Source organism: Chiloscyllium plagiosum, unplaced genomic scaffold (genome assembly GCF_037043375.1).
Source record: "Chiloscyllium plagiosum isolate Xiang-an unplaced genomic scaffold, Cpla_swu_hap1 HiC_scaffold_30, whole genome shotgun sequence".
NCBI lineage: Eukaryota > Metazoa > Chordata > Chondrichthyes > Orectolobiformes > Hemiscylliidae > Chiloscyllium > Chiloscyllium plagiosum.
This window is the reverse complement of record NW_028270168.1, coordinates 31520561-31544717: the sequence shown is the minus strand read 5'-3', so window position 1 is coordinate 31544717 and position 24157 is coordinate 31520561. Positions and strand designations below refer to the sequence as shown.

Genomic DNA, 24157 nt, shown 5'->3' with positions numbered 1-24157 from the left:
AGACTTCTCTAAATGCAATAATGGAACTGGCAAAGAGCTTCTCAGGTTCAGTGGTCTACCTAAAGGTGTAGTGACGATTAGAAGTGAAAATATTGCTTTCTGAAGGGAGTTTCAAGCCAAGTTCATACCCGTCACTAAATCTGGCAGATTTCATATAAAAAGTGGACGACACCAGAAACTGATTTAAAGTCATCCGAAGTGGGGCATGCTAAATCAAAGTGATAAACTGTTATGAATGAGCTAATATACAAACTGCAGTGGCTTCAATTTCCTTTAGGTTTTGTAGCTTTAAATGCAAAGTCCATACGAATTGTCTTTCACCTTCTGTAGTTTTAAAATGGTTTTGTCAAAATGAGTGTAAATTAATTACTGATAAACCAAAAATTGCTCTTTTAAATAAGCATGTATACTTATTAGTTGCTTGAATTTCAGTGACCTAACATGTTCTTTACATTTTCCAGGAGAATGAAACAATTGCAGGTGTGATTGACCTAGGAACGGTTGAAATGTTTTCAATTTTCCATGCCATGCAGAAGGGCCTCATAGACCAGGACACAGGGTTCGCTTTGCTGCAAATTCAAGTCATTAATTCTGGCCTCATAACACCCGAAACAAATGAAAGTTTATCAGTGGAAGAAGCTTTCGAAAGAGGTGCACTAGATAACCGAACAGCTAAATCTTTAAAAATTCTGGAGACTGCCATGCAGCTGCTGAAAAGCACAAGCTTTAAAAACAAGAAGCTTCTGCCTGTTGCTGCTGCTGTTGAAGAGAGGAAAATTGAAGAGAATGTTGGGCTGAAGATTCTGGAGACACAGCTTTGCAGTGGTGGTCCTTGTCACCCATCCGTGGATGAAGCTATGAATTTGGATTGGACTTTACAACAGGGACTGATTAGTGCTTCTCTTCACTCAAAGCTAAAAGCTAGACAAAGAATGCAGAAAAGTCTCATTGATCCAAACACCGGAGAAAAACTCAATCTTTCAGAACTGATGGAACGGTGCATTATTGATAAAGAAACTGGTTTGACATTATTTCCAATAAAACAACTTGCTGGTGGAATGGTGTGCCTGAAATCTGGTAGGAAAGTTAGTATATTCCGTGCTATCCAGGAAGGCCTGATAGATCAGCAGGTGATGGTAAGACTTTTAGAAGCCCAACTGTTTGCAGGAGGCATTGTAGATCCCAGAACAGGGCACCGATTAACAGTGGATGAAGCAGTGAGACATAATTTAATTGATCATGACATAGCCTGTTCCATATTAATTCGCCAGATCCAGATGGGTGGTGTTATTGATCCTGTCTCGGGTCAGCGACTAACACTGGATGAAGCTGTGCAACGGGATTTGATGACATCAAGAAGTGCATTGGTTATATTGCAGTCCCAGTTGTCCTTTAAGGGTTTGTTGTGGCCAGAATCTGGTGAAGTCCTTCCTATGGCTAATGCATTGCAACAGGGACTTGTCTCCACAGAGCTTGCACACAAAATCCTGAAGAGGAGAGCGACAATATCAGAACTTTATGTCCCAGAAACAACTGAAGTGCTGTCCTGGGAAAAGTCAATTAAACATGGAATTGTAGACTCTAAAGTTGCTAAGGTGTTAAAGTCTATTCATGTACCTGATGTGATACCAAATATGAAAGAACCAAGTACTCCAAACCTGAACAGATTGAATTGGCAGTCAACTTCTGAGAGCCTGGCAAAATCCAATTTGCCATGCCTGGACACGGACAATGGTACTGAAGTTTCTGATAGTCAAATAGCGGAGGTAAAGCTGTTGTCATATTTGATGGCACAAAGTTACATGGATGTGCACACTGGTAACAGGTTACTTTTGGTTGATGCGGAGTTGAATGACATCACAAAAGAAATCATAGGTGCAACCATGGTCATGAAAGAGAAAGGTCTGCTGGAGGAATGCAGTGGAGAGGATATTTTAGTGGAAATAAACCCTACAGATTTTGTTGCAATATGTCATTCAAGTAATGCAAAGTTAGAGCAGAATGACAGATTAAAAACAAGTGATGAGAAGAAATCTGAAGTTGTTTGTAGAAAACATGAGTCAAGCTCAGATGGACAGATTAAGGAAACTATGATCAGCAAAGAAATAGTCAATAAGAAAATAGACTCACCAGTCTTTCAAGAATTAGATGATAAGTCAGGAACAAGCAAGAATGTTCTCTCAACTAAATCGCAACCAATGACTAAAAGAAAAAAGAAAATGATGAAACATGAGACTGATGAGAAAGAAAAGCTTAAACAAACATTGGATAAATCTAAACCTGTCACTAGTGTAATCATTAATGAAATTGCTACTACTGACAAATCTACAGAATTACAATGTAAAGCACCTATATCTAACAAAGATAATGACACTTCACTTTCTGCAGTAACTGACATGAAAAGTCGATCACCTTCTCAAAAGCAGGTTAACATTAACAGAGAAACCTTTGACCTGCAGACAGCTGCACCGTTAATTGGCTCTATAATAGATGTTACGGCATCTATGGCTCAAACGTCACTTCAAAAATCTCATGATAGCTTGGTAGTAAAAAATATGGCTGAAACTTATAATGGAGATGCTTCTCTGATAAATGCTAGCACGAGTGAACCAATATTATTTGAAGAAAAAATTGAACAAGGTAATCTGAATGAGACAATAAAAGGTAAAAGTGAACAGCTATCTGATGGGCAAAATTCTGAGCAGTATGAAGGAGTAGAAGCTGTCCAATACTTAGAACCTGCATTAAAGTCCATTCCAACCAAAGAATGTTTGGAAGAGAAATTGGCATTAAATTTTCTGATTGACCAGCTTCAACATGGAGGCATTGTTGATGATCAAACAGGACAAAAACTAGCACTCAATGAAGCAGTGGCCAAAGGGGTGCTGCAAAGCCACACTGCTCTCAAACTGATGGAAAAACTCTGCATCTTCAGTGGCTTCTTTGATCCACAAACCCATGAGACACTTACAATAGCTGAGGCAATAGATGAAGGACTTGTGGATGAACAGTTGATTCAGAAGATATTTAATTCTGAGAAAGTTATTTGTGGTGTAATTGATTCAGAAAACTCTTCCATACGCTCCATTAAAGATGCAGCTGAAGTCGGCCTTCTGGATCAGGAAACTGCAGCTAGGATCCTGGAGGGACAAGTGGTTTCCGGTGGAATCATTGACTTAAAACGAGATAAACAGTTATCTGTGACTTTAGCATCAAAAATGGGTTTGGTGGCTAATGCACCTTTGGATAATTTGACCAAGCTGGAGAAGGCCATTAAAGGAAAGGAATCTGATGATAATGCAAGGCTGAGAAAGATCTCATTACAGCTGGAAATGAATGGCATAGTGGATCCTCAGACAAAAGAATGCATCTCTATTGTTGAAGCAAGAAAAAGGGGTATCCTTGATAAAGCAACCATTCTTAATGTTTTGAAAAAACAGGTTGTTTTGGGGGGCATTAACCATCACACATCAGGAACTAGACTTTCTGTAACTGATGCAACAAAATGCGGCCTAGTTGACCAAGACGTAGCTGATGAATTAATTGAAGTAGAGAAAGCTTGTCAACATGTGTATCTCCATCCTAAGACAATGCAACCAATCACTTTGTCTGAAGCTGTAACATTAGGCCTTGTGAGTTCAGACTTTGTTTTGGAGGTGAAAGAACTCCAGGCTTTGAGTGGAAGGTTCAAAGAACCAGGAACATCTAAAAATCTGACAATAGTTCAAGCAACAAAGCAAGGATGGTTAGAAACATCTATAATGGAAAAGGCAATGGCTTCTCCTGAAATGAATGAAGGAATTGTGGATCCTGCACAGTGTGTGATATTACCTTATTCAGAGTTAATAAAAAAAGGAAAAATTGACATGGAATCTGGCAAGAGATATTTGGAGGTCAAATATTTTACAGGAATTGTAGATGAAGACTCTGGCAAGACTTTATCTGTTGCTGAAGCAGTAAAAGCAAAGAAAGTGGATCCAGTGCCAGTTTTGCGATTGCTGCAGGCCCAAGCTGATAGTGGTGGAATTGTGGATAGGGCGACGGGTAACCGAATGACTCTTGCAAAAGCTACAGAATATGGGCTATTAGATGACAACATGCTGAAGATTATTGCTACCAATCAACTTTTGAATGGTGGAATATTTGATGCACTTACTGGAGACAAGGTACCACTGGTTCAAGCAGCTGCAAGTGGTCTTATTAGTCAAAACATGGCCAAGGAAATCGAATTCAATTTAGGTTTTCTTAGTGAATACCCTAATCCTGACAAGACCAGTGCTGCAAAGATGGTAGAAATTGTTAAACCCATAATGCAAAAAACCTCTTTCCAGGAACTATCTTCAAATGAAATGACCTCTATGTTCCTTCCAAGAGCAGATACTGAAGATCAGTTGAGTGGTGAAATTAAAGTAGTCGGTTCTAAAAGTGAAGCGCTTTTGTTACCTGAAGTGCCTATAGCACCTAAAATGAATAAAATGGCAGTTAAAGAAAATATATTACCTCTTACTCATAGTACAAGTTCACTGACAGTCGCTGCTCAAGAAGCTTTGGTGAGTATGGACAAAGAGACTGAATTTGGAGATGCTAGCAAAGTGGTTGAAGAAGAAATTGAGCTTTCTAATGGTTCAGAGGAATGCTTAAATGTTATGGAGAAAGAACTGGATGTTATTTGTTTGGAAATGAGTGATTGTCCAAAGTTCACGGAAGGAAATGATCATAATTCTAGAAATGGAACACAAAGCATAATTTCTCACAATTTAGAAGGTAAGGGTGTTCAAGAAATCTATTTTGTGGATAATGAAAGGAAAGAACCCAAATCAGAAGAAAAGGAACAACTGATTTTATCAAGTATAAAAGATCTTCCTAATTATGGGGCAAAGGGAATAAATGAATTGGCTAGATACCAACTGGAAGATGAAATCTCAATAGAGTGTGTGCCTATGAATCATAAAGAGAGAGATGCACTTTTAAGAAAAAACAAGGAAACAGTTCCAAAGCTGGATGTAGAAAATGTATCTGAAATGAAGTTTCTTGGAAGGGCAACAAATGTTAAGCACACTGACGAATCAAATGCAGAAGCAGAGGAAAAAGGAAATCTAGAGCAAAGTGAAAAATTAACAGGTAAAATATCTGATGAAGGTAAACTTTCCAGTGCAAGCAAAACAGCACGATCTGTTGTGCCCACAGAAAGCATGTTTCTAACTAACGACACAATAAATGAAAACTTAATAATACTTTCAAAAAATAAGCACCTGTGTCCAGAATCAAAAGAAATATTCATCGCAAAGTTGAGGGAAGGTGAGAGATCAATAGCATGCACAAATGAACAGGAAAAGACTGAATTTGGTCAAAAGCTGAATAACTCCTTGGGCCAGAACATTGCAATGAATTCTGAAGCAGCTAATAAGAGTGTCCTTATCGTGGACAATGTTGAAACTGACCAGATGACCAGTGAAAGCCTCCTACAGAAACAAACTGAAGAACTAACATTTATGAATTTGAGTGAGCAAGGAGGAGATAACAAAGATACCAGAAGTACTGTGAACAGATCAGATGAGGAAGAAAAGCAGGTAGCTATAACATATTGAAGAACAATTTTTTAAAAAAAGTTTGTTTTTATTTTATTTGCCTTGTCACACTTCGATTACTTAAACCAAACTGAAAGGATTATCTAACTGTAGACTAGGCTCCTCTGAGTGTTGTTCCATATCAAGTCCATTAGTGTGAAATAATAGACATAAGTGTGTGACTTCCTGTATGATTTCCCACCTCTAACTCACTGAAGGCTAGCATCTAGCTTTTTAATATTCTGCTGAATGTAGTACTGTACAGTTAGATTGGTATCTTCAATATGATTGAAGAATAATGTCCGTGAGATCACATACTGCTGCTCTGTGGAATTACTGATTTTGCACCTTGCTGATCTGTTTCTCTGGCCTAACCTATACCTTTGATTTAAAGGTAAGTATTTGCAAACTGTTATATTCTAAATGTGAAATGAGATGATGCAAATATTTAGAACCTTGATTGTAATATTAATGGATCATTAGCATTAGTTTGAAATTGTTGAAGATAAAAATGAACACATTTACAGTGAATAGAAATTTTGCTAATATACAGTAACAGACAGAGGCGATGGCCTCATGGTATTATTGCTGGATGGTTAATCCAGCGACCCCGATTAACATTCTGAGGACCTGGGTTCAAATTCCACCAGGGCAGACAGTGGAATTTGAATTCAACAAATATCTCGAATTAAGAATCTAATGACTGTTATAAATCCATTGCTAATTGTTGGAAAAACCTATCTGGTTCACTATTGTCCTTTTAAGAAAGGAAATCTGTCATCCTCACTTGGTCTGGCCTATATGTGATTACAGGCCAACAGCAACGTGGTTGAATTTCAACTGCCCTCTGGGCAATTAGGGATGGGCAGTAAATGCTGCCTAGCCAGGAATGCCCTCAACCCAGGAATGAGTAAAGAAGCAAAACTGAAAAACTACAGTATGTTGTTGCAGTACGCTACTGTGGGTCAATGAGTCAAAATTTATTGTTCCTTTATAGTAGAATGACAATATTAAGCAATCTCATGTCAAAATGAAATGACTTGACTAATGGCTGAAATGAGAAAAACTTTGGCACCCCCAAAGTTTGATCACAGGATTAAAATATGCAGTTTCCTATACAAATTGCTGGCAATTTAATATAGTTTGTATATAGGACAGGTTTTCTGTATTTTCACTCATTTTGATACTTCTAAGTTTGACTATTCCAATGCACTACTTGGTTGGTCTCCCACATTCTACCCTCTGTAAACTTTTAGATCATAGAAAACACTGCCGAGTACAGGAGTTGGGAGGTCATGTTGCGGCTGTACAGGACATTGGTTAGGCCACTGTTGGAATATTGCATGCAATTCTGGTCTCCTTCCTATTGGAAAGATGTTGTGGAACTTGAAAGGGTTCAGAAAAGATTTACAAGAATTTTGCCAGGGTTGGAGGATTTGAGCTATACAGAGAAGCTGAACAGGTTGGATGGGGCTGTTTTCCCTGAGTATCGGAGGCTGAGGGGTGACCTTATAGAGGTTTTCAAAATTGAGGGACATGGATAGGATAAATAGACAAAGTCTTTTCCCTGGGATTGGGGAGTCCAGAACTAGAGGCATAGGTTTAGGTGAGAGGGGAAAGATATAAAAGAGACCTCAGGGGCAACGTTTTCACGCAGAGGGTGGTATGTGTATGGAATGAGCTGCCAGAGGATGTGGTGGAGGCTTGTACAATTGCAACATTTAAAAGGCATTTGGATGGGTATATGAATAGGAAGGGTTTAGAGGGATATGGGCTGGGTACTGGCAGATGGGACAGGATTGGGTTGGGATATCTGGTTGGCGTGAATAGGTTGGACCGTAGGGTCTGTTTCCATGCTGTACATCTCTATGATTCTACGACTGCCTATGTCTCTACGACTGCCTATGTCTCAACTTGCACCAAGTCCCATTCCCTTATCATTCCTATAATCACTGAACTACATTGGTTCATGGTCAAGCAATGGAATTCTCATCATGGTTTTCAAATCCCTCCATCTGATCTCCTTCATCCTACAGATCTCTGCAATAGCAGTGTTTCTCTAATTCTGGCCTCTTATGTACTCTGATGTTATTTGCTTCACTATTGGTGGACATATTTTTAGTTGGCTAGACGCTACACGTTTCTGCCCTTCTGTCTTGTTTTTCTCTTAAGACACTCCTCAAACCTGCCATAATATCTCCTTATGCAGCTATGCTATATTCTATTTTACAACATTCCTATGAAGCATCTAGACTATTATTTACTATATTGTAATTAATAAAGGAGGATAAATTGGTGTTCAAAGCTTATCTGACTCAGTTTCCAAAGATAAATTTCACAACTTCTTTGAGTGTTTACAAAAGAGTTTACCTTTTCTCTCTCGAGCAAATACAAAGCCTTCTGATTATATTACATTCTGTTGACTTACTGGACCAAACGTTGCAGTCAGGCACTACTCATTACCTCTGCACATGCTCGTAAACTACTTATTGGACCTTGTAAGGCAGTTTGCTGCAAATTAAGAATCCAAGATATGTAACTTCAAGCGATGTTATTGCAGATGGGACTTGAACCTCGGTCAGCTGGCTCTGAGGTAGGGATACGAGAATCACTCGAGAACGTTGGACCTACCTGAACAGGGCAGCACTTGTATCTCCTTAGACGAGCAGGTTGAACCATTGTTAATGAGCATAAGAGGCTGAACCAGAAGGGTTCAGATAATGAACTTATTGGCAAATCAAGTACAGATTGAGAAATAAATAAAAAGGAGAGGAGGCATGCTCATGCTATTGCTGAGGGTTTAAACTTCTTTAGCAGAAGGATGTGATAGAGTGAAGATGCAATTGGGATAAGACAAACAGAAGAAAAACACAAGTCAGTCTGTAAGGCACAGCATCTGTAATCAAGTTAAGGTGCAAGGGAGCATGGCAAGATTGATGTTTATTTACACGTAGGAAATTTTGCAGATGAGTTGAGGTTGCTGATTTACGCATAGGGATATGATATCATTGCTATCACAGAATTAATTTTAGAGGGGTGGGACTGTCAGTTCAATATTCCAGGCTATAGATTCTTCAGGTAAGAAAGGGAGGTCTGTAACAGAGGAGATATTGTAGTAACAATTGATTCCTAAATTGGAACACAGATAATGCTATCAATCGGCATTTAGCCACATCTTGCTAACTGAGATGGTTTTGTGTACCGTCTCTTAACTACTTAGCTCCAGATCTCATTTTAGCCTTGGACCAAAACATGGACATAAGTTAACTTCCAGAGATGAGGGGAAAGTAGTTATCCTTGATAGAAAGGTACAAGGAGGAGGTGTTAGCAATTCTGGAGAGTGTGAAAATACTAAGTCCCCAGGGCCGGATAGGATTTATCCTATGATTCTCTGGGAAGCCAGGGAGGAAATTGCAGGGTCTTTAGCTTTCATCTTTGTCATCATTGTCTACAGGAATAGTGTCACAATACTGGAGGATAGCAAATGTTGCCCTCTTCCTCACGAAGTCGAAGCAACCCTGGTAATTTATAGGCCAGTGAGCCTGACTTCGGTTGTGAGTAAAGTGTTGGAAAAGGTTACAAGAGATAGGATTTATAATCAGCTGGAGAGGAATAAGTTGATTAGGGATAGTCAACGCGGTTTTGAAGGGTAGGTTTTGCCTCACAAACTGAGTTCTTTTGAGATGGTGACCAAACAGGTGGCTGAGGGTAAACCGGTTGATGTGGTGCATACGGATTTCAGTAAAGGGTTTGATAAGGTTCCCCACGATAGGTTATTACAGAAAATACTGAGGCATGAGATTGAGGGTGATTTAGCAGTTTGGATCAGAAATTGGCTAGCTGAAAGAAGGTAGAGGGTCGTGGTTGATGGGAAATATTCATCCTGGAGTTCAGTTACTAGTGGTGTACCGCGAGGATCTGTTTTGGGGTCACTGCTATTTGTAATTTTTATAAATGACCTCGATGAGGGTGCAGAAGGACGGGTTAGATTAGATTAGATTACTCACTGTGTGGAAACAGGCATTTTGGCCCAACAAGTCCACACCGCCCCACCGAAGCGCAACCCACCCATACCCCTACATTTACCCCTTACCTAACATTACGGCAATTTAGCATGGCCAATTCACCTGACCTGCTCATCTTTGGACTGTGGGAGGAAACCGGAGCACCCGGAGGAAACTCACGCAGACACGGGGAGAACGTGCAAACTCCACACAGTCAGTCGCCTGAGGCGGGAATTGAACCCGGGTCTCTGGCGCTGTGAGGCAGCAGTGCTAACCACTGTGACACCGTGCCACCCACAGGGTTAGTAAATTTACAGATGACATTAAGGTTGGTGAGTTGTGTATAATGCTGAAGGATGTTGCAGGTTACAGAGGGACGTAGATAAACTGCAAACCTGGGCTGAGAGATGGAAAATGGAGTTTAATGTGGAAAAGTGAGAGATGATTCACTTTGGAAGGAGCGACAGGAAAACAGAATACTGGGCTAATGGTGAGATTCTTGGTAGTGTTGATGAGCAGAGAGATCTCAGTATCCATGTGCATAGATCCTGAAATTTGCCAGCCAAGTTGATAGGGTTGTAAAAAGGCATACAGTGTGTTAGCTTTTATTCGTCAAGGGATTGAGTGTCAGAGCCACGAGGTCATGCTGCAACTGTACAAAACTCTGGTGCGGTCGCATTTGGAGTATAGCGTACAGTTCTGGTCGCCCCATTATAGGAAGGATGTGGAAGTTTTGGAAAGGGTTCAGAGGAGATTTACTTGAATGTGCCTGGAGGGAAGGCCTTATGAGGAAAGGCTGAGGAACTTGAGACTGTTTTTGTTAGAGCGAAGAAGGTTAAGAGGTGACTTAATTGAGACATCTAATCAGAGAGTTAGACAGGATGGACAGTGAGAGCCTTTTTCCTCGGATGGTGATGGCTAGCATGATGGGACGTAGCCATAAATTGAGGAGTGATAGATATAGGACTGATGTCAGAGGTAGTTTCTTTACTCAAGAGTAGTAGAGGCGTGGAATGCACTGCCTGCAATAGTAATAGACTCGCCAACTTTAAGGGCATTTAAATGGTCATTGGATAAACATATGGATGAAAATGGAATAGTGTAGGATAGATATGCTTCAGATTGGTTCCACAGCTCGGTGCGACATCGAGGGTCGAAGTGCCTGTACTGCGCTGTTATGTTCTATGTAGCATTTGACAAGAAATAATTGGAAGCAGCCTTAATATCCAGTCATTTAAGGCCATTCACTCTGATCAGAAATAGCTAGGTTCATAGCTTGCACAAGCAACCTCCAGTGTTGGAACTAAGCCTGTGGACAAGGCTGCAGGAATTCCTGAAGATAGTATTTCAGGTAGTTATATTCAGTCACTTCAATGTCCATCCTTCAACAACACAGGTTAGAATTGTGGCTGTTTGATGATAAATACACAGCCCTCCGATAATGAAGCTGTTGCTGTTGCTATACAGCAAATTCTGGACAACATCCTGACTTGATCACACAGCAATGCCTTCTAGTTTCCAAATTTCCCCTCCCCCACCTCATCCCAGATCCAACCCTCCAACTGGGCACCACCCTCTTGACCTGTCCTACCTTTTAATCTATCCACTCCACCCTGCCAACCAACTTATCACAATTGCCCCTTACCTGCATCCACCTATCGTCTTCCCCCTAACCCCACCCCGCCACCCTATTTATCTCTCAGCCTCCTTGCCCCTCAACCTTCCTGTTGAAGGGCTTATACACAAAGCATCAACTCTCCTGACCTGTGCTTTTCCAGCACCACACTTTTCGACGATTCTTTGAGCTGATTAGAGATAAGTCATATTAAAAACACAAATGTCAGGCATGACCACCTCCAATAATGCTACTAGGCCATCGCTTCTGCCTTAAAATATTGTGCTCTCATGAGGTTCTTTAGGGTATTTGATTCCTATAGTGCCCTTTATGTCAGACAAAGTGGTGTTTGATGTGCTGGTGGCATTGAAGGTTAAGGGAAGACTTGGTCAAGGTAGTGAGCTTTTTTTCTTGGTGGAGATAGTCAGTCATTAATTGGTATTTGCATAACACTGAATCCATCTGCCACTTGCCAGTCCAGGTAAAGGTATTTTCAAGGTTCACATGAGTTGTTATAGTTTTGATGTTATGTGAACAAAGCTCAGTGTTAGCAGAAGCTGATAGAAATCCTATGATAGAAAGGGTGGTTATTAATAAAGTAGCACTAGATTGTTTTGTAAGGAACCCCTGTACTAATGCCCCAGAAATTCATTTGTTCAGACCAAATACTGAAGTTGATAACATTGTAATGTTTCAACAAGATGAATTGGCCAAAAGTTTATATAACTGAAATAATGATTATAAAAATAATAAGGTTGGCCCAGTAACATGTTTACATGTTGGGCCACATACGTAATGTGCTACAATTATCTTAATCTTCCACTTACTGTTTGTATGTTGTATGCGGTGGCTCAGTGGTTAGCACTGCTGCCTCAGTGCCAGGGACCCGGGTTCAATTCCAGCCTCAGGCAACTGTGTCTGAGTGAAGTTTGCACACACTCATGTCTGAGTGGGTTTCCTCCGCGTGCTCTGGTTCCTCCCACAATCCAAAATGTGCAGATTGGGTGAGTTGGCCATGCTAAATTGCCCATAGTGTTCAGGGATGTGTAGGTTAGGTGCATTAGTCAGGGGTAAATGTAGAGTATTTGGGGAATGAGTTTGGGTGGGATACTCTTCGGAGGTTGGTGAGGACTTGTTGGGTCGAAAGGCCTGTTTCCACACTGTAAGGGTTCTAATTCTAATTCTAATTCTAAATACAATTCAACAGGAGCTTTTTGTTGGTTTTCCAGACAAATTGGTTAAAATCAGTACAAATTAAAATTTTCTTCAGTGAAATTGCTTAAGAGTTTTAAAATTTATAAGTCAATTTAACTTATTTTGCCTGTGTCATTAGCCCGTGTATAGTAAACAGCAATGCCTGGAACATGATGAGAATCTCGTCAGTTACCTTTCTCTTGTATTGGATGTTGAGGTCAGACTTAAGCAGCAGCAACCAGCTGGTGCCAACCTTACCATGCTTCGTGAACAGTTCCACTTGGCAGAGGTGAATATTCTTTGCTTCAAACCTAGTTGTTACACAATATAATGCATTTTCCTTTGTTACTTGTTTATTTGACTTTATACACATTTTAAGAATGGTAATATTTTAGTAATTCTAACATTGCGTTTTCAGGATTTCGAAGTGGAATTGGAACAGCTATCAATCCTGATTGAGCGAGAGCTGGCATCAATAAATAAGTTACTTGAAGGATGCACACAACATGTGCCTGAACAGTTATTGAGAGCGCTTGAGAAAGACTCAAAAAACCTGCAAATATCATTTACCTCTGTCCGTGAAGTGTCAAAAGCTTGGCATGGATCTCTGGCAAACTTATTGGCAATTGAAAAAGTGAGCTGATTGAAAGAATGCAGTGAACATATAAATCTAACTCTAATTCTTGAAAAGCTTAATTTATTTCGTATTGTCCTTCATCAGTCTTGGAGGCTATTTATTTGCAAAGATGTTTGCTTGATTGGTCTGCAGTTCATCCACCAGCTAGCCTGTAGAAAGATAGCAAGATATCAAGGAATGCTTAACTAATTAATGCTGAAAGTTGGGGTTTAAAGTGAATTGTTGCAAATTCAATATTTTATATTTACAGTCACTGAACTGTCATAGAGTCATAGAGATGTACAGTATGGAAACAGACGCTTCGGTCCAACCCGTCCATGCTGACAAGATATCCCAACCCAATCTAGTCCCACCTGCCAGCAGCCAGCCCACATCCCTCCAAACCCTTCCTATTCATATACCCATCCAAATGCCTTTTAAATGTTTCAAGTGGACCAGTCTCCACCACTTCCTCTGGCAGCTCATTCCATGCACATACCACCCTCTGTGTGAAAACGTTGCCCCTGAGGTCTCTTTTACATCTTTCCCCCCTCACCCTAAACCTATACCCTCTAGTTCTGGGCTCCCTGACCCCAGTGAAAAGACTTTGTCTATTTACCCTATCCATGCCCCTCATAATTTTTTAAACCTCTATAAGGTCACCCCTCAGCCTCCGATGCTCAGGAAAAACAGCCCCAGCCTGTTCAGCCTCTCCCTGTAGCTCAAATCCTCCCAACCCTGGCAACATCCTTGTAAATCTTTTCTGAACCCTTTCAAGTTTCACAACATCTTTCCAATAGGAAGGAGACCAGAATCTACATAGGCAATATTCCAACAGTGGCCTAAACAATGTCCTGTACAGCCACAACATGACCTCCCAACATGTACTCCATATTCTGACCAATAAAAGAAAGCATACCAAACGCCACCTTCACTCTCATATCTACCTGCGACTCCACTTTCAAGGAGCTATGAACCTCCACTCCAAGGTCTCTTTGTTCAGCAACACTCCCTAGGACCTTACTATTAAGTGTATAAGTCCTGCTAAGATTTGCTTTCTCAAAATGCAGCATCTCGCATTTATCTGAATTAAACTCCACCTGTCACTTTTCAGCCCATTGGCCCATCTGATCAAGATCCTGTTGTAATCTGAGGTAACCCTCTTCGCTGTCCAGAACACCACCAATTTTGGTGTCATCTGCAAACTTAGTAACTGTTCTTCTTATGCTCGCATCCAAATCATTTATGTAAATGACAAAAAGTAGAGGACCCTGCACCAATCCTTGTGGCACTCCACTGGTCACAGGCCTCCAGTCTGGAAAACAACCCTCCACCACCACCCTCTGTCTTCTACTTTTGAGCCAGTTCTGTATCCAAATGGCTAGTTCTCCCTGTATTCCGTGAGATGTAACTTTGCTAATCAGTCTCTCTTGGGGAACTTTGTCGAACACCTTACTGAAGTCCATATAGATCACATCTACCGCTCTACCCTTATCAATCCTCTTTGTTACTACTTCAAAAAACTCAATTAAGTTTGTGAGACATGATTTCTCTAATCAGTGCTTGCCTTTCCAAATACATGTACATCCTGTCCCTCAGGATTCCCTCCAAAACTTACCCACCACCGACGTCAGGCTCACTGGACTATAGTTCCCTTGCTTGTCCTTAGCACCCTTCTTAAACAGTGGCATCACGTTAGCCAGTCTTCCAGCACTTCACATGTGACTATCCATGATACAAATATCTTAGCAAGAGGATCAGCAATCACTTCTCTAGCTTCCCACGGAGTTCTAGGGTACACCTGATCAGGTCCTGGGGATTTATCCACCTTTATGCGTTTCAAGACCTCCACTTTCTCCTCTGTAATATGGGCATTTTGCAAGGTGTCACCATCTATTTCCCTCCAGTCTATATCTTCCATATCCTTTTCCACGGTAAACACTGATGCAAAATACTCGTATCTCCACCCTTTTCTGCGGCTCCACACAAAGGCCGCCTTGCTGATCTTTGAGGGGCCCTATTCTCTCCCTAGTTACCCTTTTGCCAATGTAATTGTAAAAACCGTTTAGAATTTCCTTAACTCTATTTGCCAAAGCTATCTCATGTCCCCTTTTGTTGCCCTCCTGATTTCCCGCTTAAGTATACTCCTCCTGCCTTTATACTCTTCTAAGGATTCACTCGATCTATGCTGTCTACAGCTGACATACGCTTCCTTCTTTTTCTTAACCAAACCCTCAATTTCTTTAGTCATCCATTATTCCCTATACCTACCAGCCTTCCCTTTCACCCTGACAGGAATATATTTTCTTTGGATACTCGTTTTCTCATTTCTGAAGGCTTCCCATTTTCCAGCCGTCCCTTTGCCTGTGAACATCTGCCCTCAATCAGCTTTCAAAAGTTCTTGCCTAATACCATCAAAATTTGCCTTTCACCAATTTAGAACTTCAACTTTTAGATCTGGTCCATCCTTTTCCATCACTATTTTAAAACTAATAGAATTATGGTCACTGGCCCCATAGTGCTCCCCCACTGACACCTCAGTCACCTGCCCTGCCTTATTTCCCAAGAGTAGGTCAAGTTTTGTACCTTTTCTCGTAGGTATATCCATATACTGAATCAGAAAATTTTCTTGTATACACGTAACAAGTTCCTCTCCATCTAAACCCTTAACACTATGGTAGCCCTAGTATATGTTTGGAAATTTAAAATATCCCACCATAACCACCCTATTATTCTTACAGATAGCTGAGATCTCCTTACAAATTTGCTTCTCAATTTCCCGCTGACTATTGGGGGGGTCTATAATACAATCCCAATAAGGTGATCATCCCTTTCTTATTTCTCGGTTCCACCCAAATAACTTCCCTGGATGTATTTCCAGGAATATCCTCCCTCAGCACAGCTATAATGCTATCCCTTCTCAAAAATGCCACTCTCCCTCCTCTCTTGCCTCCCTTTTTATCCTTCCTGTAGCATTTGTATCCTGCAACATTAAGCTGCCAGTCCTGTCCATCCCTGAGCCATGTTTCTGTAATTGCTATGATATCCCAGTCCCATGTTCCTAACCATGCCCTGAGTTCATCTGCCTTCGTTGTTAGACCCCTTACATTGAAATAAATGCAGTTTAATTTATTAGTCCTACCTTGTCCCTGCCTGCCCTGACTGTTTGACTCACTCGTGTTCTCAACTGTACCAATCTCATATTGACCTCTTTCCTCACTATCTACCCACCTTATTAGTTTAAATCCTCCCAAGCAGCTCGAGCAAATCTCCCTGCCAGTATATTAGTCCCCTTCCAACTTAGGTGCAATCCGTCCTCCTTGTACAGGTCACTTCTACCCCAAAAGAGATTCCAATGATCCAAAAATGTGAATCCTTCTCCCATATACCAGCTCCTCAGCCATGCATTCGTCTGCTCTATCCTCCTATTCCTGCCCTCACTAGCTCGTAGCACTGGGAGTAATCCAGATATTACTACTCTCGAGGACCTCCTTTTTAAATTCCTGCCTAACTCTCTGTACTCCCTTCAGAATCACTACCTTTTCCCTTCCCATGTCGTTGTTTCCAATGTGGACAATGACCTCTTGCTGGCCTCTCTTCCCCTGTGAGAATGTTCTGCACCCTTTCTGAGACATCCTTGATCCTGGTACCAGGGAAGCAACGCACCATTCTGCTTTTTCACTGCTGGCCACAGAAACGTCTGTGCCTCTGACTAGAGAATCCCATAACACAATTGATCTCTTGGAACCCGACGTACTCCTCATTGCATTAGAGCCAGTCTCAATACCAGAAACTTGGCTGTTCGTACTACGTTCCCCTGCGAATCTATTACCCCCTACATTTTCCAAAACACCATACCTGTTTGAAATGGGTATAGCCACAAAAGACTCCTGCACTACTGTTGTTGTTGCACATTCCTCATTGCTTCTAACTGTCTCTCCAACCAATCCATTCTCTCTGATAAGATTTGCAACCAACAGCATTTATGGCAGATATAATCCGCAGTAACGCTTAAACTCTCTTTAAACTCCCACATCTGACAAGAAGCATGTATCATTCAACTAAAGGCCATTTTTGCTCTTTCACAATCTACAGACCCAGAAAATAACATGTCTTATTCCTCTACAAACACTGCCTCAGCTTAAATTAATAGTTATGGCTTATATTTTAAGTTTAATCAAGAGACATATCTCCAAAAACATACAACCCACTCTACTCACTACTGCAGACTTTCTGTAGGCCACACTTAAAACAACAATTAACTTATCTGATTCTGTGCTGTGAACTTCACCCAACAATTCCTCCAAGATCAGTTGTGAATTTCACCGTTTGTTAATTTTCCCAGATGCACTCTGATGTCCAGCGATACATGAATTCAAACAGCAGAGGCAGTGTCAGTTTCTTTCTTTCTTTCTTTCTTTCTTTCTTTCTTTCTTTCTCTCTTTCTCTTTTTCTCTTTCTCTCTTTCTCTTTCTCTCTTTCTCTTTCTCTCTTTCTCTTTTTCTCTTTCTCTTTTTCTCTTTCTCTTTTTCTCTTTCTCTTTTTCTCTTTCTCTTTTTCTCTTTCTCTTTCTCTTTTTCTCTTTCTCTTTTTCTCTTTCTCCTTCTCTCTTTCTCTTTTTCTCTTTTTCTCTTTTTCTCTTTTTCTCTTTTCTCTTTCTCTTTCTCTTTCTCTTTCTCTTTCTCTCTCCCCTGCACTGCTGTTGTTTTGACTTTTTTTTCCCCCAAAGTTCCAAAACAATGCAACGGCATATAAAACAGTACCATTTAAGCTATATTTAGTCAGCCATTGAAATTTCATGAGTCAGAAAGCATCTGACTAATTTTGTCTTTGATTTCTAAACCAAACATTGTGATGTTTCACACTGTCATTGTTTTGACCCTCAAGGATTGATTCATCCTGGATTCCAGAACACACTATATAAACGTATTTTGTCTTTAGGAAAAAAAACCTATGGGTAAAAAGTGAGGACTGCAGATGTTTTAGATCAGAGTCAAGACTGTGGTACTGGAAAAGCATAGCAACTCCGGCAGCATTCGAGGAGCAGGAGAATTGACGTTTTGGGCATAAAACCTTCATCAGGCCTGATGAAAGGGTTTATGCCTGAAACGTCGATTCTCCTGCTCCTCTGATGCTACTTGACCTGTGCTTTTCCAGCACACCACACTTGACAAAAAAAAACTATCCTAGGTTATAGCAATTATACTTCCTACCAGTTAAAATATATTGGAAATTGTTGAAAGCTGGAAAGGAATTTTTATTTGAACATCATCATAGAAGATGATAAGGTAATTATGTTAACATGGATATAAGAAATGGAGAAATTAAAAATAATAAACTAAATCAAGTCACTAAGAGCGAGAGAAGTGTATATTCAAATACTTTTCCTTGGACAATCTTCAATTTGAATGTTACCGACCTAATTGCAACAAAACCGATGAGCATTATGTCATTGGCACAATTTCAGCCATCTGATCACCTTATTTCCTCCCTTAATTACTGAAAAATTAAATTTTGATCAAATTTGCAACAGCTGGCACAATGTTACGTTTAAACCTGTATCATTACCAAAATTATGATGGGAGTAATTCACCATTATTTCTCAACCATATTGACAAAATTTGCACTTGTTTAATGAGATAATTGGATAGTACCTGAAGATGAATACATTTTAGAATTCTAGTTTCGCAGCTCCGTGAGGAAGATTTTAATTCAGGAATTAGTCCAATTATTTATCTTGTAAAACGTGTTCATTAGGTGCCCTGAAAAATACTTTTAAACTGTCCATTATGAAGCTCACAGTCAGGTTTGCTTGTCCATAAAGCTCACTTGACTTCCATAAGTTTTATCAATATTCAGTCAAACCACTGGCAGTTAGTTAAAAACAAAGTTACAGAAGTTGACTTGTTCCACTGTAATTATATAATGGAAAACAGATGTAATTAATGCTCATTCAAAACTTATGCATACTAGGTATGAGAAGTTGTGGATAAAAATCTCATTGAAAAGTTTTTTCCTGCAAAAAAGAAAATAATTTGCCATATGCAACTGAATTACGTTACTTGAAGTAGTGACTATATTAGAAATTGTGGAGTTTTGACAAAAAAAAAGTAAATAAAACTGCTTGCACAAGAGTAATTTGGAGAATGGAAGTAGGACATAATTTTCAACCATGTTATTGAGGATACGAAATAAACCAGAAGTTAAACTGGTATGTCAAAGGTATGTAGTACTAACCATTGTCTTTTGTTTTTAAGAATAAAGTAATCACTGAATATGAACATCTTCAAAAGATAACAAGGAGCACTTATGGGCTTATTAATTCAAACCTCACAAATTGTGCATAAGACCGAATCTGAGACGTCAAAAGAGTGATAATCTTGAAACAGAATCTGCAGCAATATAAGGTAAATGACTGACTCACTTTTCAAATTAACCCATAAGTAAATAGCATACATGCAGTACAAAATAGTGTTACAAACCCGAGGAAAATTCGAGAAAGTTTAAATAAAATTTAATTAATGTTCTGAGGATAAGTTGGTTTCCTGCAGTTGATTCCTTACTAAAATAACTTCCCACCAGAACCCATCTGTTTCATGAAACAAGAGTTCAAACAATTAATTACAATGACAGAAATTCATACCTGATATTTTTCTTTATGCATTCTTATTTTGTGTGCAAATCTTCAAACTCCTCCCAGTCTAATTTCCTTTTAAGAAGGTAAGTAACTGAAATGACTGCAGATGCTGGAAATCAAACAAAAACAGAAATTACTGAACAAGTTTAGCAAGTCTGGCAGCATCTGTGGAGAGAAATCAGAGTTAATGTTTTGCATCCAGTGACTAAAGGAAGGGTTAACTTTGATTTTTCTCCACAGATGCTGCCAGACCTGTTGAACTTCTCCAACAATTTCTGGTTTTGTTTTGATTAAAAACAGTGGCTTGCTCAGTCCTCCATGTCATCTGATTTCAAATTCCTTGGGTAATATTACTTGACCAAAGATGTGAACGCTCCAGTTTCTTGAATGTATACCTGCACAATATTCTGATTAATATCTTAAGTTATGAAATATTCAAGAAAGAAATCTTTTTTTCTTTTCTAATAGACACCCTCAGGCAACATCCTAGAACTTGCTGAACAATATTCCACACAACCTTTATTGATTTAATACTTTGGTGAATGGTGACTGGTTGGTTGAATTTGAACCCTCCTTCAAAGGACATTCATATTTCCAATTTCAATTGTTTTTACTTTATGCATACTCAGAAAGCATCAAAAGACAACTATGCTTTATAACCTCTCCTCATATCTAAACAGCACGATAGCCTCCTATGAAATGCTCCATCATGGAAACACAGCTGCATTCCAATCTTCAGCACTTCCTTTCCTGCTGCCTTTGAAAATTATTTTGTTTCACTTGTTTCTAATCTTATTGAGCTGTTATGTTCTTAGTGTTGTTTGTCATCACTTATTTTCTTTCCTTGTTACTTGAAGTATAATAGTTTGTTTATTATTTGAACCTAAAGCATTCAAAACATTATTCTTCTGTTAAAGATCTAGTTTCACTTCCCTCATTTAAATCTTCCCAAAATTTTTCTTTTGAATACTTTGAGCAGGTGAATGAATAAGCAACCATGAATTTTGGATGTTTGCAAGTCTCAAGTTTGTTCATATTTTTACCAGTGACCTTGAATTTAATGGGTCATCTTAATTTCATAGATAACATTAGTTTCCAAGTGGACTGCTGAATAATCTTAATGTAGCAGGTTTCCTGTTGTCTCTCTTGCATGTAGTGTTAAAAAGCACTTACTTCTGTTTCAATTTCTCATTTGGATGTCCTCATTTGATACTTTTTTGGCTCCACCAGCTTTCTCTGAAACTCGATTCAATTTTCAAGCAATCATGGCATTAAAAGTGAAGTTGTGCTTTGAATTTTTCAAGGAAGCCAGCATTCTCAATAAGTTGTGTTACATCAACTTCTTGACATAACATCTACCTAAAGGGTCAGGCATTGTGATGGAAATTGGTAAAGTATCATACCACTACTGGTGGACACTCCCAGCAGTAGGTTTTAGAGATGGACAGTATAATTATGTCTTTTTGTTTAATTCCTGTAAGTTTCCTCTTGGGTGTATGTAACTCAGTTACAATATACCTGTAATTATTTGTAAGTGATGAGATTTAAGAACACAACAAGTACAATGATTTTCATTAAAATATTCCAAGTATTTTCTGCAGTTCTAAAATGTAGATTATGCTATAGCACTTTGGGTTTCAAAGTGAACATTAATTTATTTTCTTTCACTTTCTCCTCCTCCCTTATAGGAACTGAAACAATCACTGTCACAAATTAAACCAGTTATTGATGATGCAGCTTTTGACATTCAGTTCTTTATTTCTGAACATGCCCAAGACCTAACCCCTCAACAAAGCAGGCAATTGCTTAGACTATTAAACGAACTCCAGCGATCATTTAGGGAAACCTCTGAAAATGTTTTGGAACGAATAGAAGCATTAGATCTTCACCTTCAAGACAAAGGTTCCATGGAGTTCGAGAAGGTTTGGACCAGTCAGCAACTAACTTTAAGCACAAGGATATATTCAACCTTAGGAAAAGGAAATCATAGTTTCTTATTTATAATAAAATATTAACATTGCTAGAGACAAAGTGAGAATTTATTTTCAAAATGCATTCAACTATTGCCTGTTAAGGAGGGGCAAGCAACTAGTAATGTTCTTTGTGATTTGAATCAATTGCAATTCTACCTGAAAGCATTGTTGTGTATTACTAAAATAACTGCAGTTCTGTTTATTTTCAAATAGTTTCCAACTGTGAATACTAAATGATGGTTATTAGAATTATTAGGTTATTAGAAATGATAAACGGCTTTGGTTAGTCAAAGCCACACAGTACTGTTTTATTATCTTGAACATTAAGACATGCCCAGTTTGAACAATTCAGGTCTAACTAGGTAAAGGGGTAAAAAAGTAAAGCAGTTTGCTGTGCATATTATGTCCAGTCAAGTAGCTACCACACAGGATGTAAATCAACAATGGAATTCAATTAGAAAGAAGATACACTAGTACCTATTTGATGAGAAAACTGGAAATATTTCGCTAAGTGCAGCTGAACACTTGATATGAAAAATCATTGTTCAGTGTGATGGATTAAATTGAATGGGGCCATGTAAATTGGCACGACCAAGTATTAAAAATATCCAAGAAGTTTGAACTCCTAGTAGAAACATAAACTTGATGAAATTGACTTTGACCATAACAAGATTAATCGTAAAACAACCCAAAAGTCTTTAATCTGGATTAAATTGCACTCTAATTAGACATTTCATCATATTGGCAGTATTTTAACATGCTGTGTAGATTATCCTTGTGTGTTTTGTTCAGCTGCAATGCTATCTGTACCCTCTAACCAATGGTCATTGTTGTCAATCTTGTAACCTGTTTTGCCTTGCTTTTCCAAGATACTTTTGTTCCGTAATTCGCCCTGGCTCACATTATAATGAAGATAATTCTTTGTAGTGGATCTGAAAATGTTATTCAAGTGTTAACTGTGGTTTTTAAACTGCAAAACCACTGCTTATAGTTCCTGTCATTATTGTTCAATAACAACTGATCCTGCACTGCTTCTAAAATATTTTATTGTGACATTTTCACATTGTGCTTTGATACACTCCCTTGTATTTGTGTGACACATCCTGCTCAATTTTACTAATTCATGCAATGGTCGCTAAAGCGTATACAAAAGATGGAGAGACAAATAAACTAAGTTCATGTTCAACCAACTCAAAATCAAACTGGCTCAACTGATGTTCTTTGCAGATTTCTGAATGTGTAGTGACCTTAGATCTAGATCCCATAATGCATAAAATTCTTATTGGCAATTAAACCCATGAGATTTTCTTTCTAGTATCATACAAGTAGTATAAAATTTAAATTAACCTATTTAAACCTTGTATTAAAGATCACAAACTTATTACCTTTCGAACATGGTTTTCAAATGCCTATTTCATTATGAATTATATTTGGATTTGAATTTGTGATTGTTGTAAACTTCCAATATATTTAATTAACTAAACGAGCTGTTCCGTATTTGTGTTTAACTTGTGTGTCGACTTAGACATAATCCACCAATATTTAATAAAATGGCTTTAGAACCTTCTACGTCAAAAATCTGCACAGATCTGTGTATTGCCCTCATGCAGAAGTAGTCTATAGACAGTGTAAAGTTTTATTTAAAGGCAACTGTTCTGAGACTAATATTACAGGCACAGGAATTAGGCATGTAATTTTTTTTTGTCTTCTTTCAGGCACAGCAAGAACAACAAGAGGAATGTAGGCAGAAACTGGATGAGCTCAGTACATGGCTGGCTCAGACAGCTAGCAGAGTAGCCAGTCACCAGGTGGCAGTTGGCGAGAGTGACCTGCCGGCTCTTCATCAGCATCAGAGCGCAATTCAGGTTAGTTATTGCAAGTTTACAGGAATAAAACATCCTTACTTTTTGACCACCTATCTGTTGTTTTAGTTTAAGTTAATGTCATCCAAACACACACACAACAGAATCTTGAATGATATACTTTTTGTCTCGTTTCTTGAAGTTTGTTGAGAGGTAACAACTTTTACTTTTAAAAATTAGAAAACAGACATTGACTTTCACTGGGTGGTGGGACATCCAGTGAAACAGTGAGGTTCTGATCAAGAAGGGTCCCCATTTCTTTCCAGCAGAGGGCTGCCAAGCAATATATCTGTCTCCTTGCCCCCCCCTCATGTGCATATATATGTGCACACGCACAATCATATACACAGTCTCACGCTCTCTCTCGCTCTCTCTCGCTCTCTCTCGCTCTCTCTCGCTCTCTCTCGCTCTCTCTCGCTCTCTCTCGCTCTCTCTCGCTCTCTCTCGCTCTCTCTCGCTCTCTCTCGCTCTCTCTCGCTCTCTCTCGCTCTCTCTCGCTCTCTCTCGCTCTCTCTCGCTCTCTCTCGCTCTCTCTCGCTCTCTCTCGCTCTCTCTCGCTCTCTCTCGCTCTCTCTCGCTCTCTCTCGCTCTCTCTCGCTCTCTCTCGCTCTCTCTCGCTCTCTCGCTCTCTCTGCTCTCTCTCGCTCTCTCTCGCTCTCCTCGCTCTCTCTCGCTCTCTCTCGCTCTCT

At 39.4% G+C, this 24157-nt stretch overlaps 1 protein-coding gene and 1 long non-coding RNA gene across 3 annotated transcripts in view; one reads left to right on the top strand and one right to left on the bottom strand.

Moving 5' to 3' along the window:
• LOC122563694 (microtubule-actin cross-linking factor 1) overlaps positions 1 to 24157 on the top strand; it is a 536485-nt gene that overhangs the window by 319801 nt on the left and 192527 nt on the right. Inside the window, 8 exon segments of the mRNA XM_087976866.1 lie at positions 462 to 5570; positions 12520 to 12669; positions 12799 to 13014; positions 19254 to 19292; positions 19294 to 19363; positions 19366 to 19403; positions 21322 to 21555; positions 23322 to 23471. Of these exon segments, the coding sequence (XP_087832992.1) occupies positions 462 to 5570; positions 12520 to 12669; positions 12799 to 13014; positions 19254 to 19292; positions 19294 to 19363; positions 19366 to 19403; positions 21322 to 21555; positions 23322 to 23471 (6006 nt within the window).
• LOC148142177 (uncharacterized) lies at positions 1377 to 19712 on the bottom strand. 2 transcript variants are annotated; one of them, XR_015752166.1, is made up of 3 exons: positions 19640 to 19712; positions 12951 to 13166; positions 1377 to 1487 (listed from the first exon to the last, which is right to left on the bottom strand). It is a non-coding gene; the product is annotated as an uncharacterized LOC148142177 (long non-coding RNA). The 2 variants fall into 2 exon arrangements; XR_015752165.1 differs by lacking the exon at positions 1377 to 1487 and adding an exon at positions 2139 to 2202.